The following is a 14,700-nucleotide window of genomic DNA, read 5'->3' as shown; positions in this document are numbered from 1 at the left end:
TAGTTGTGGAAATGAAGATTGTGGAGACGATGGTTGTGGTTGAGGAATAAGGTCAGTAAAAACACAGAATTCGGCAGAATTCAATTGTGGATTCTGGAGAATTGTTTCCATCGCGCCTCTGAGATCGTCTTTGTCGAGTAGTTGTGCTGAAATAAAACATGTCTGATCCAGATGAAATGAAATAGGGACACGAAATAACAATTGAACAACTTTTTCAGTTGCTCGAGCAGGGAGACGATTATTAATTTTTCAAATGAATTGTGTAAATGTAATAGAACGACTGACGTAAATAAATATTGAGTTCGTAGATGTGTACATCGATTCTTGAACTGGGTCATCTACAATGTGACCATTGTGGTCAATGATGGTTGCAATTTCTTTAGGTGGAGCTATGGTGGTGCTTATGGGATATGAGTGAAAATACTGTGAGAGTTACAAATTGAGTTTTGTTTTGTGAGAAAGTTATTGTGTGTGATATGTTGTTGTCAAATGGTGATATTATATATAGGTTGAGAAAGTTTAGTATGAGAGTTAGGGGCAAAGTTAGGTAGGAGAGTTAGATTGGAAGGTTAGGTGCGAGGGTTAGGTGGCAAAGTTAGTTACGAGGGTTAGGTGGCAAAGTTAGTTACGAGGGTTAGGTGAGAGGCTTAGGTAGGATATTCAATGCATGTGAGTGAATATTGTGCAACTGTGGAACAGTGCACACAAGTGAGTGAACAGTGTGCACACATTAATGAACATGGCAGACTATTCGTTGCATCATAATTGTTGACCGTGGTGTTTCACATCACATGCCAAGGTCACACAGATTGTTCAGAAACATGTTAATGGGGTTAAACGTACGCATGTGAGTGAACAGTGTGCAACACCACACTTTAATGGGGTTGTCGGTGCATGTGAGGGTTAGGTCTGACATTGCTCCACATATTTGAAATCATGCATATGTAGACTATTATTACTGAAGTAAATTAAAAATAACAACTTCAAAGCATGCAACAACTACAACTACATAATAAAGACTAAGAAAAACTTAAACGCAATACAACAAAATATGTTAAATTATTCATTCTAATTTCAGGGAACTGTCCAACTTCTGCTCCATGTCGGCTCAACTTAGGTCATTAACTTGAGTAGGTGATAATGAATTATGAACATCAACTTTAAGTTCCATACATATTACACTTGTCATATTCACAAATGTATGCAACATGCACAAAACACCTTCTTCGTCAATAATTTGAATTGCCCTATATTGAATTTCACCATTGAATTCATATACAAGACAACGATACCAAAAGGCATTAATTATAGGTGTAACATCATTATCTGTAATTGATGACTCTATTGCGATGATTATACTTGGCAGCGCCATTGTTGGATTCAATAGTAATGATTTTGTCTTGTTACCTCTGATAAATACATAATATAAAATATAACAAAATTCTATAATAAAAATGAATCTTTGGGTAATTTCAAATGAATTATAGAAAAGTTAAAAAAATTAAAGCTAAAATATACAAATAATCTCGTATTTTTTAAAAGTTTTAAAATGATCCCCTTGCTTATTTAATTAATGACATGTTACCCCCTTCTATAAAACTTATTGTTCTCAATTTTGAATCATTTTTCGATTGATTCATGACATGTAACTTATTTTATTAGATTCATATACATAAACAACTATAAGAACTAACATTCAAACTTTGAAACAAAAGAATCATAAACATAATAAAAATTTCATGAGAAATGACTCACACATGATAGAAAAAAATTAAGAATCATAACAAGTGAGTTTCATTTTTAATTTTCATTCAAATATTTTTATTGATGACTACTTAAAGAAGTCACATGATTTTAATTTTTAATCTTAACCCTTGATCCAATAGTCATGATTTACTTCTCTTTTTCCCTCATAATCTTTCCACTTATAATAAAAGTCTTCTCATTTAGTATATTAATTATAATTTTTAAAATAATTATTATAAAAATTAACAAGTTTATTATATATAATAATATATACTTGTATGGAGAGTAATATTTTACTCAAATTCTTTTTTCAATATTTTTCTTTTTGGTATTGCGATAAGATAAATAATATGTTAAATATTGTCTTAGCAAAATGTCAATTAAGAAATTCTTTCAAACAATTTAGTTTTTCTCCCATTAGGAGTGTTAGCGATGATTCCCTTAAGTTCGAGACTAAGGGCAGTCTCCAAGAGGAAGAAAGCAAATAACAAACTTAAGGCTGAATATTATGCATTTTATTTAATGCTTCTCGATATTTAAAGGCCTCGGGGTCTCGAGAACCTTCCTTTACAACAGTGGTTGGGTTGGGTGAAAGGTTGTGGGCGAGTGGTGGTCGTTGGTGACAATTGCGACGGTGGTCGTCAAGTGTCTCTTCCTATAACTTGGCCAAGGATATAGCCTAGGGAAAAGAGATGGGCTGGAGTGCCTACACCTCGTGGCGCAACTCCAGTGTGAGGCCTGATATGAAACAACTGAGCAAGAACAAGGGGGTAAACTGGTAATGTGATTAGCGAGACATTCAAACTCATGGAGGTATTCGTTGATGGACCCTCGTTGAGTAAGCTTGAAAAACGTTCCCTTGGGATCGTTGTAGAACGTCGGGGAAAATCGGGTTTCTAGCGCCTGCAACATGAACGTCCACGATGTGATGAGGCCATTGCAAAACATCCATTGAAACCAGCTTAAAGTGGGGTCGTCCATATAAAAGGAGGCGATGGTGACACATTCTTCATTGGGTGTGTGGTGGTAGTCGAAGAACTGGGAGATCTTAAAGATCCATCCCATAGCGTCTGTGCTGTCGAAGCACAGGACATCGAGTTTGATGTGGTGGCAGGAAGAAGGAGGAGAATGTGGAGGAGGTAATGGTGGAGGTGGTGGTGGTGGAGGGTGTTGGAGTTGAAGTTGTAGGAGTTGCAACTGTTCTTAGATGGAGTCGAGGCACAATGAGAGATCATGGTGGGTCTGGGTGAGGCGGAGAACAGCCTCTTCCAAATGGTCGGTCATCTTGGAGTGTGTGTTATGCTCAGCCATTGAGGATGGTCGACAGGTCGGACCAAATATTAGTGGTGGTTTCCTTAAGTTCGAGACTAAGGGCAATCTATAAGAGGAAGAAATGAAATAACAAACTTAAGGCTGAATATTTTATATTTTATTTAGTACTTCTCGATATTTAAAGGCCTCGGGACGAGAACCTTTCTTTACAACAACTATATGTACAAAAGGATAACTCCCCACTACAATAACCGCACTCTCACTACAATAATTGCACTTTCACTACAATAATCGCACTATCCTAATGTTGTATGTAGTCATGCAGATATGTGGATGTGTGGGTCTCTCTCCTAGATTGTGGGTAGGGCTACACATAGTCATGCTCCCTATCAAAGAGCCACTTATATGAGAAACTCTTTCAAATAATATGTTAATTTCGTGACAAAACATATTTAAACATGTATAAAATATCCCGAATTCAACAAAAAAATTTAAATCATTTTATTTTTAAAGATTTGATATTCTTAATACTATAAAGTGTCTTCTTATATCAACATTCCATCACATAATATATTGTTATAATAAGTTTATTAATTTTTATAATAATGATATATATATCAAAAAAATTAATTAATAATATAAAAAAATTATATTAGCCGTGGCTTGCATGTATTAAAATATACTATATGCAATTTTAACCTTAAAATATGAAGTATACTTCACTCAAAATATTTTTAATAATATAATTTATGGATAATCATGTTTGTTAAATAACATATATTGCTTACCTAGTAACAATTGCAATATAAATAAAAAGCCTCATTTTTTTCCCACTCAGACCCTAACATCTACAGACATAAAAACCATTATGAGAAAAAAAAAAGGACCACAACTTAAAATGCAATCAAGAATATACATATAAAATTATAAAAAAGAGATAAATAAAAGAGTGTCTTGTCATTGTCTATAAGCACATTACTCTATCGGGAAATTAAAGTAAGGGGTGGTTCTATGAATTTAGGATCCACCTCTTTCCCTAAAAACTGGTTCCAACACCAAAACTCACCAAAATAATTAAAAACAAAAAAAATTAAACAAAACAAAACAAAATATCCATAGACACATAAGTGGATGAAGTAAAATTAAAAATCCAGTTTTCATACACTAAAAATCCAGAGCAGCTGAAAAGTAAAAGGACTCAAACCGCAAAAGAAAAATGTTGAAATTAAATCTGAGTTCACAGTTGCAGAGAGATGTACGGTATAAACAAACGGTATTACAGAGAGAGAGTTTGTGTTGAACGTATGCATACATATTGGTTCAATGACAAAACATTAAAATGAAGCAAACATGGTTCGATCGGAAACGGAAGCAGTACCTGCAAGTGGAAGCAAAGTTGAAGAGAAAATGGCACATATATTGACACATCAGCTTCAACTGAAAAGAAGAAAAATCCTAATAAACACGAATTGAAGTCCCGTAGGTACGTGGTTCGGGTTTGGCATCGACAATAAACAAGTCAAATTGGAGAGAGAAAGCAAACTGAGAATAGAGTTTAGGGTTTGATTTAGAAAGAAAGAGAAAGATAAGAGAAAAAGATGGAGGAAGAAAAAGAGAAAGAGGGAGGAGTGAGCCATAGATTTGTTTATGATTACAGTACGTACATCATCACGTTAATACCATGACCTCTGCATGCTTACCGCATCAAATGGATTAATTGGCCATAATTTGATTACGATTTCAAAATGAAATCGAGGCAAACATTTTATTTTTAAATACATCTTTTAACTAATTTCACGTTTAATCAGTCTTTTAATTTAGCAAAACGAAAGCTAAAGAAGGTTCAACTTAATTAGAGTCCAACAAGAATTACTTGATATCTATAATTTAAAGATAAATTCAATAAATTTAAAGATAATAATCACACAACTTATTTTCTCACATTATTAAATTTAACTTCTTTTTTTTTTTGTAATTAAAGCTTAAAGACCATTTTATATATTTGATATTTTTAATTTTTAATTTAATGCATTTTAAAAAGACACTTTAATTCTTAATTAATTCAAGCCTAACCTTCTGCCTGGAGGTGAGGAACAAGAACAACGTAGAACTTTCACCAGGATCAACGTATCTTTTACAACAACGACAATGGATGTGTTGAAGAAACACATTTTAATTCAAATGATGGATGTGTTGAAGGACCAAAGGTATCCTTCGAAATTAAGAATTATATGAGCTGAAGTTTATTTGGAGGCATTACTTAGTCTATGGGTTGAAGAATCAATTATGGCTTTTTTATAATCTTTCATGAATTTTCATATTTAATTTGATGTAATAAGTCAAATGATTTTTCATATTTTAGGTTAGTTTTTCTGTTTTGTAGACTTCCTAAAACCATTATGATGTTTAGTGAGAATTTATTTCTAGTGAATTTTAAATACTACGTGGGATTTAAAATTTAATTGATTCCTAGTGAAAATTTAGAGTGAAACTAGACCTATAAATAGAGGTAACCTTGTAGATTTGAATGAAGTTGATTGAAAGTAGGTATTCGATCTTGACATTGATGGAAGTTTTTTCTTTTGATTCTTTTTAGATCTTTTGAGTTATCAAGATTTGATCAACCTTATGGTGTTTAAAACACTTTGGTTTCGCATTGTCTTGTACTCAAAGGTTAAGTGAATTAGTACTAAATCCAATTTTTAGCTTTCTTGAGGCAAGTATAATTCAAATGACTTATGTGTTCATAGGTTTTAAACTTTTATGGGTTCACATTAAACTCACGTTTCGTTAACTCTACAACCACAACATCTAGGAAGGGAATCTTTCCTGGATTTGCACCTATGAGCAACCCAAGAATTTGAAAGGACACCAAATTCCACAATGCAAGAAATTAATTAGCAATTTTTACTAGAAAAGAACTCTCTATATTAATGCCAAAAAACTACTTTTCCAAAGTTTTATATTTATTTCATATGCAAGCTCAAAACCTTGAGAATAGTCTTAAGAGCCCATAAGTTTTCCATACTTGCTTCATCAACCATCAAAGTCTCATTTGCATATTGAGACAACGAAAAATATTAGTACTGTATTCTGTGGATATTTAGGGTAGAAGAACTTTTGTCTATGTATATGTAAATGCGTTCCACGATTTCGTCCGTAAGTTGAGACAAATTTATGGGTGATGGGTATAGATGTATAATAGTTAAAATGTTTGGAGCTGTTTCAATTGAAATATGTTGATTTGATCAATTACTGAATTAAATGTGGTGGTTTTGATATGATTGAGGGTGGTTTGGTTAGTTTACAACCGATGCTTTTCTGTCTTTTGCAGACGAGTAGGACTGAAGGACTATTATTATTTTTGCAAATATCTAACAAAAACAAATTGTGAACTTCCATACCAATAATTACATTTCATTTTTGTGATTTTTTGTGAATAGAAAAATTCGCCTACATTAGCTGTTGCTTATGTACGGCAACAGTCAGTCGAATACAGTTTTTGTCTAAGGCTACAATTGCATGTGTGGTGCACATTTACACCCATGGCCCCATATCATACACATGGGAACAGGACTCACGAATAATTAACAAGAACTCCTGTATACCAAAACAAAGTAACCAGAACTCGTTAATTGAGGATGTTTCATAACTAAAGAGAGTACTCTTAAAAAAAACTAAGAGAATTATGATTTATAAATACTCAAATAGTGTGTTAAAACTCTACATGGATTTGTTTTTTCAATTTCTCCTATATCATCTTACATTACTAATAATTTATTTTTATTTTCTTCCTCTCCCTCTTTAAGTGTCTACACACGCAAACAGTATCTACTAACGAATTTACCATATAAAATTTGGAACACCCCGGAATCGGTATAATTGACTTTTCTTGGAATTTATGCACGCAATACATTATAACTCTTAAATAAAAATCAGACAGCTCAAACTTTAAATACATACTTAAATCTAATTAATATATTAAGATTTTGGTCTGATCTTCATCCTATAATTACAAATGTAAATGCCATGAAAAACCCACCACAACAAATCTAGATAAAAAATGAATTTTAGACACTTCAAATGTTATAGTATTTAGTGAGAGAGAGAAAAATATATAATATATATAATAGGTGATATAAACGTGATATAAAAAGAAAAATAAACTGAAATGAAAGATACAGTTTCTTAAATAATAAAAAAAAAAATCTAAAGATCATTGTTCAATCGGAATCCATAAAATTGGAGGATACTGTTTCTAGCCCACAAGTGTTGGGTTAATCACACGCATTAGTATGACTATATATATATATATATATATATATATATATATATAAAGAAACGTTAATTGTAATGACATATAACTTCTGTAAAAAAAATTATACAGGTGCATGCATTTGAATATTTAAATTATATTTTGAATCAAATTAATATTAGTTTGATTAATTCGTCCTAATCCTACTTCAAAAATTAAAATAGATTTAACGTCATTATGTTAACATTAGTTTTTGATAAAATCGATATTAATAAAAACATGGTGACATATTCGTAATTCAAATGAGTTTATTAACATTGGTCTTTAAAAAATCGATATTAATACCATTGAGTGCGGGTATTACGTAATGTATTGGATGTCAACTATAGTCCTAAGAGGTTTCAAGGATAATTGGGAAATAATAATTGTTTACTTGTAAACTAACTCAATTTGTTATAATTGTTATTATTTATACCTATTAACTTATGTTTTATTACATCATGTAATATTTTATTGATCCAAGACTATTAGAACTAGAGAGAATGAAGACAATTCACATTTAGTGAGCAAGATATTATCTAAAAATTAGAAATGATACACTGTGTTTAAGTGATTTTAGAATTATAGAGTTTTGTTAATTTAGATTAGATTATAAATGATTTTATGTATTGACTTTCATTACTTTAAATATTTCTTTTAATTGATAGCAAATATTCAATTATTATGGACAAAATTTGAACAATCTGGTAAAAACTGTTTGAATTGATTTTATTTTTCAATTTGCAGGTTAAGTTAAGATAATTAAAAAAAATAGTCAGGGTATTTAAAAAATTTCCAAAAAATAATATCGGTCTTCAAAACAATCAATGTTGTTGCACAAAAACATCATTTTTTTAAAAAATTGATGTTGTTTAACAAAAAATACCATCTCTAAACATGAATGTTGTGGAGCATTTGTTTTTGTTATTTCTTACTATACAAATATGATTTTTTAGAAAACTGATGTTGTGTGGTTTAGTTTAATATTGATTTTCAAAAAGCAATGTTAATTTTGATACTTTTAACGTTGATAGTTTTAACATTAGTTAATAGCCAAACCAATACTAAAAGTCCTTAACAATCAATGTTAAACATCTATTTTCTAGTAGTGTAAATAACAATCCTGATTGCTCTGTCAAACAAAAAAAAACAAATACAGATGGTAGCTAGTCAAAAAATAACTCCAATTTTTTACTTTGGCATTGGTTTAAAATATCTATCAATTTAATTTATTAATAATTAATCTCTATTGAAAAATCTAACTTTTCATCTTTAATGACATCTTTTCTCTTAATCATATTTTTTTATTTACAAAACTCAAAATGAAAATCTTGTTTAAAAAGATTAATCTAGTACCACTCAAACCATGACTTGTTGATCAATCCTAATTAATATCTAAAATGAAGGAGCAACATGAGAACATATTCAAATAAAAATCATAAATTAGTTTTTTTGATGATTCCAAGTATATTTAAATATTTCTTATTTCGATACTAATTTTTTAGTGTCTTTTCCATTTTTACTTAAATGATTTTAACTCTTATAATTTTAATCTATTGGAATATTTTTGTTATTGCATATGTTTTCACTCTTGGTTCTTATAGTTTCAGTGCTTAAATAAAAGCTACAGAAACCAATTTTTCTATATGAAAAAAAATATAAAACCAATATAAAAGTTAAATTTAGGCCTCAAATATATAAACAAATCACTTTAAACATATATAATTTTATTTTTAAATTTTCCATATTTTCTTTAAATATTGTTTCAACACAATTATATATTAAATAAACACATCCAAACTTAATTAGTATTTAGTCCTCACATTCATGTTGTATATGGTTCAATTAGCTATCGTAAGTTTGATACCTTAATTATTTGAATCTCAATATTTAGAAATCCTTAAAATTTAAACATCGAATAAATACTTATTTTTGTCTTTATCTTTTTCTTCCTTTCATATTATAATACTTATATTTATCTATCTTTTATCTCTTTATATGGTGTAATAGTATTTGGGTGTCTATTAATTTTTTCCTTATCATTTATGCACTCTCAGACGGTGTCAACAGTTGACAATGGGAACAGAGAACTACTTTGTAAAGGACCACTTTGGGATCAAATATCAATCACTTCGTACGAGATAATTTATGCAAATTGGATATAGCCACGAGAAAAACGTCATTTCTCTTTGTAAAAAAATTATATATGGGAAGAAAACAAACTTTTTCTTGTTAGGAAACAGTTTTCACGTCTATATATATAGGTGTTGTATGAGGTTCGATCAAAGGAATAGAAGCACAAAAGTAAAAGAACATAGAACGAGTAAGTACGTAGAGATAAAATTATAGAAACAAGAATGAAGGTAGCACATGTGCTACACATGAACGGTGGCGTTGGACACGCAAGCTATGCAAACAACTCCCTTGTTCAGGTATACTTATACATGCAACTTAAAATCATGCTTCCTGTGTAAATTTACCCAATAAAAAAGTAATAAACATAAATTTGATTGAATAGCAATGCTAATAATATCCACAATATTGTATGTTAGTTAAGTTTGATCTGGGTAACACGAATGTTGTGTTTAGTTTAGATGATGAAAATAAAGAGAATAAAAATATAAGAGAAATTTTTGAAGGTATGAGATTAACCAGGAATACACACAATTTATTTTCTCTATTTTTCTCTCCTTCCCCTCAACCAAAACGGCTTTGGTTATTACCTAAAATCAATTTCAAACATGTGTAAAAGATAAAAGACAGTAACACATGAATGTAGTACAATATATGCTTATTACTAATTATTCAGTGTCATTGATTATAACTTATACAGGAAAAGGTGATTTGTTTGACAAAGCCCATAAGAGAGGAAGCCATAACAAGCCTCTATTGCAACACCGTCCCCAGAAGCTTGGCGGTTGCAGATTTGGGTTGCTCTTCTGGACCAAACACTTTGCTTGTTGTGTCTGAATTCATCAAAATTGTGGAGAAGCTTTGCCGGGAGCTAAACCATAAATCTCCAGAATACAAGGTCTTTCTGAATGATCTTCCTGGGAATGACTTCAACAACATCTTCAAGTCCCTTGATAGCTTCAAAGAGAAGTTGCGTGATGAAATGGAAAGTAGGATTGGTCCATGCTACTTCTATGGGGTTCCTGGTTCTTTCTATGGCAGGGTTTTCCCAAATCAAAGTCTTCATTTTGTCCATTCCTCTTATAGCCTTCAATGGCTATCTAAGGTACACATATATATATATATATTGCTTACTTCTATTAGTATTAGAAGTGAAACTCATCAAAATTAGTGATTTAGGGAGTGTCAGAGAAAGTGTCACTAGCATTTATGGCCTTAAGAATTATGCAAAATAGCTAACTGCTTGTTGGTGATTTCATTAGGTTCCTGAGGGTGTAGACAACAACAGGGGCAATGTTTACATTGGCAGTACAAGCCCGACAAATGTTGCGAGAGCTTACTACGAGCAATTTCAAAGAGATTTCTCTCTTTTTCTCAAGTGTCGTGCAGAGGAATTAGTTAAAGGAGGTTGTATGGTTCTAACATTTTTGGGAAGAAGAAGCGATGATCCCTCTAGCAAAGATGGTGGCTACATTTGGGAGCTTATGGCTACTGCTCTTAATGATATGGTCTTGCAGGTATACTTCGCCCAGTAATTTGTTAGTGAATTATTACACTTACAGATCCAGTTTCTCATAAGTTGATAAAATGTGACTCCCCAAAAGATGATGCTGTTTTGATGTAACGGTTAATGTAAACTGAAAAACTTGTCTGTTCAATATTTTGTCATAAAAAAATTATGACGCAGAAGTTTCTCTTTCGTAAGTACCTTAAAAATTGAGTATTAACACCACGTTGTTATTAGTTTTTTAAACCAAACATAATTAATGCACAACCTTTAATACCAAAAAGTGGAAAAATAATCTTTATATACCAACCAATCCTTCTCGCCAAATTTAGTTTTTTTTTATCTGTATTTTTTTATATAAGCCGTAATGTTTTCTATATGCTCTTTAATTGTTCTTTGAAATAAATAAATTTGGGGATTACATAAGAATTGTTTTAACATTTGATGATCTGATCAATTACGTAAGAATTGTGTGTGTTACTATATATAAACATTCTTTATAATTTCATTTTGGCTATTAATCACACTCTCTGTATTTTTTCATGTGAATTATCATAGTAGACCAGAAAAAATGCTTTAAATACAATGCAAATTAATCGTCTGTTCAAACATATAATTGGCTAACTTTGGCAAGATGCATGAAATATGAATCTTTTTACTGCTTGCTGCAGGGAATCATAAAAGAAGAGCAATTAGATACTTTTAACATTCCTCAATACACTCCATCTCCATCTGAAGTGAAATTGGAAGTTCTTAAAGAAGGTTCATTTGCCATCAATCGTCTAGAGGTGTCTGAAGTGAATTGGGATGCTTTTGATGACTGGAACGCTCTTGAATTTGAATCTGAAAGGGCTGATTCACTTAGTGATGGCGGGTACAATGTGGCACAGTGCATGAGGGCTGTGGCAGAACCAATGCTTGTTAGCCACTTTGGTGAAGCTATCATTGAAGAGGTTTTTAGCCGCTACCAACAAATTTTGGCTGATCGTATGTCTAAGGAGAAAACTAAGTTCACCAATGTCACCATATTATTGACTAAAAAGGCATAAGAAGTTTGCATCTATTAATGGTTTCTCAAATTGGATTGTTATGGTAATGTGGTTGGTGTGACTGTTTGCTTGTTTGTTTGTTTTCTAGCAATGAACTAGCAAAATGTTAAGTTGGAGAAAAAAAAAACTAGTATGATGTTGTACCTTTTGTAGTAACTATTATGTAATAAAATTATTTGTGTGAGATTATGATAATTGGTATTCGGTCTACTATATTTCATTTCTGACTCATTCCATAATCCATACCAATACTAGTTTTGTTCAATCACATTAACTCAAATAGATAAAGAAAGTTATAAAATGAAAACAAGCAGGAAACCTACACTGACAAATCCTTTACTGCAAAAGGAACTTGTTCCGTAAGCAGAAGAGAAATAGTAGCTAGGCACAAAGCAGAGGGTTGCTTCCCACCAGTATGTATTCTTTTATCTGAGAGCTGGACCTTGAAAATGTGAAGAAAGAATGCAAATGTCTACAAATGGAAAATATGGATGTATAATACAAGGAACATAAATATGAATTCAAGAGCAGATTTATCCTTCAAACATAAGGTAAAGTTGATCATTCATTGCGTAAATCCAATCATATACCAATACACTAACAAACTTACAAGAATAGCGATTAATTTGGCATCAGGGCTCCACGCGGCCTGCAAGTTTTCTCCTTCCCTCTGCGATGAATCTGAATCTCTCTTGTACTTCCCCAATCTCACTCTATGCTGAACCAACAAAAAATCATAAACACTGTTAAGCCCAAACTCCATCTTTCACCCCACCAAAACTCCCTATACCCACATTACACCAAATCATCCCCATAGCCCCATGAAACCACTACATCTTTTCCCCAAAAAATTAAAAATATAAAAATAAATCCATTTACTCAACTTCAAATACAATAAAAACTCCAAATACCCACATTTCAAAAACTCAGCTCCATCAAAACCTAGTACACATTTTTTTTTCAAAAAGATAAATATTTACACACAATTAAATATAGTCACAAATACCCAATAAACTCACCTCAATTAAAACCTAGTTCAGACCTAAATACACACATTAATTCAAAAAGCCCACATTTCAAAAACTCAGCTCCATCAAAACCCAGTTCATACTTTTTTTTTCCAAAAGAAGATAAATATATGTCTACAAATTCCTAAGAAGCATTTAGGAATTACAGGATGATGTATTCAGGGTTGCAAACAAATAAATATTTGAGTATTATCATATGTTGTACATTGTATTCACTGTGCTATTGCATATCCTCAGAGCAGCAACCCTGAAGATCAGGACTTCTACCCTCCTCAGAGTTACTTATAGAATCAGCTTTTGGTTTCTTCATAGATTTAACATTTTTCTTGCTCTTTCATACCTATGAAATCATTAAATCAAAATTAGCAAATCATGATAAGAAGAACCACACAAAAAAATACAATATAAACACACATTAAAAACAATGAAGAACTAATTACACCTTCAAATTTTGTTTTGTTTGAACAAGTTAATATTGTCATGAAATTGTGTAGTTTAGTGATGGAAATGGTGGTAGGCATTTGCAAATCATGGTTAGGACTAGAGGATTAGGCCATGCCTTAGGTAGGGTTGTTGATATAGGTCTGGGGAGAGGGGATCATCAAGATTCTGACGGTGCTCCCCAGCGTCGAAGGCCAACCACATCGGCACGCAGGCGACCGGTACTTGTCATTGTTGTCGAGGATGTACTTGCAGACTCGCTTGCGGTACCAGAGGTTGAGCCTGTTGTAGCTGGCGATGCGCCCATGGTAGATGCTGATGCACAAGACACTGGTGCAGAGACTGACGCACAAGATACCGGTTCAGAGGATGATGCAGATGAGCTTGAGGGATTTCCTGGTGGACCCAGGGACCCATCAGTGCTTACGGAGTATGCTGAGCATGTTGCAGCCAGTGTATGGTCCGGATAGGTATTTATAATATTCAATTTAAGTTATCTGTTAAGTATTATTTTTTATTGAGTTTTTTGTTACTTTAAAATATTATTTGAACAAATTGTTTGTTCCTTTATACTTTAATTCAGGAACGTCTTGAGTTGAAGTTATCCTCCCACGGGAGAAAGGTGCATAACTTAGGCATGCCTGTTCCTACAATTGAAAAGATGGTTGCTGGGATAGAATTAAGTCCTTTGATCGTGTGTTCAGTAGACACCGGTGATCGGGGACTTATATCCTCGGGAGACGAGTATTTTCCATCTTCCAGTGGGGGAGGTATCCATCATGTTGGACGACGTCGTGTCTCTTCTTCATCTGTCGATCGTTGGCGCATTCATGACTTTCAGCCTCTGCACAGCGACGAGGCAGTGCTGCTGTTGGTTGAGTTACTGATGGTCTCACCAGAGGTAGCCATGGTCGAGACAGGACACTGTGGTGGACTATACGCACACCTGCAGTGGCTACGAGACGTATACCAGTGTAGATGTCAAATCCAGCACTGGACAGCTATAGCTCGTGCTTATCTTCTGCATCTTCTGGGTTGCACTCTTTTTGCTAATAAGAGTGCAACCCATGTTCATGTTGTACACTTATACGCCCTACGTGACCTCACTCTTACTAGGAGGTATGCATGGGGAGCTGTTGGCCTCGTCCATATGTACGATCAGCTTAATGATGCCAGTATCAGCACCAACTGACAGGTTGTTGGTTACATCACGTTGTTACAAGTAATTAA

At 32.6% G+C, this 14,700-nt stretch overlaps 2 protein-coding genes across 2 annotated transcripts; both read left to right on the top strand.

The window, feature by feature from the left end:
• Positions 1-9,611: 9,611 nt before the first annotated feature.
• On the top strand, positions 9,612-12,196 carry LOC114390386 (salicylate carboxymethyltransferase-like). Its single transcript, XM_028351110.1, has 4 exons — positions 9,612-9,744; positions 10,146-10,550; positions 10,708-10,962; positions 11,624-12,196. The coding sequence occupies exons 1-4, from the start codon at positions 9,670-9,672 to the stop codon at positions 11,999-12,001; spliced, it is 1,113 nt and encodes a 370-aa protein (XP_028206911.1). The 5' UTR covers positions 9,612-9,669; the 3' UTR covers positions 12,002-12,196.
• Positions 12,197-13,559: 1,363 nt separating this feature from the next.
• LOC114389940 lies at positions 13,560-14,662 on the top strand. Its single transcript, XM_028350639.1, has 2 exons — positions 13,560-13,925; positions 14,054-14,662. The coding sequence occupies exons 1-2, from the start codon at positions 13,560-13,562 to the stop codon at positions 14,660-14,662; spliced, it is 975 nt and encodes a 324-aa protein (XP_028206440.1).
• The last annotated feature ends 38 nt before the right edge of the window (positions 14,663-14,700 follow it).

The sequence above is a fragment of the Glycine soja genome, chromosome 16, assembly GCF_004193775.1.
Source record: "Glycine soja cultivar W05 chromosome 16, ASM419377v2, whole genome shotgun sequence".
Classification (NCBI taxonomy): domain Eukaryota; kingdom Viridiplantae; phylum Streptophyta; class Magnoliopsida; order Fabales; family Fabaceae; genus Glycine; species Glycine soja.
The sequence above is the reverse complement of the archived record's forward strand: the minus strand, read 5'-3'. Positions and strand labels throughout refer to the sequence as shown.

Bases quoted from the DNA above. Each gene is read 5' to 3' on its own strand.
- LOC114389940 (XM_028350639.1), top strand. From the start codon at position 13,560: ATGGTTAGGACTAGAGGATTAGGCCATGCCTTAGGTAGGGTTGTTGAT. The intron at 13,926-14,053 runs GTATGGTCCGGA...ACTTTAATTCAG, and splicing joins CTGAGCATGTTGCAGCCAGT to GAACGTCTTGAGTTGAAGTT.
- LOC114390386 (XM_028351110.1), top strand. From the start codon at position 9,670: ATGAAGGTAGCACATGTGCTACACATGAACGGTGGCGTTGGACACGCA. The intron at 9,745-10,145 runs GTATACTTATAC...TAACTTATACAG, and splicing joins CAAACAACTCCCTTGTTCAG to GAAAAGGTGATTTGTTTGAC. The intron at 10,963-11,623 runs GTATACTTCGCC...TGCTTGCTGCAG, and splicing joins TTAATGATATGGTCTTGCAG to GGAATCATAAAAGAAGAGCA.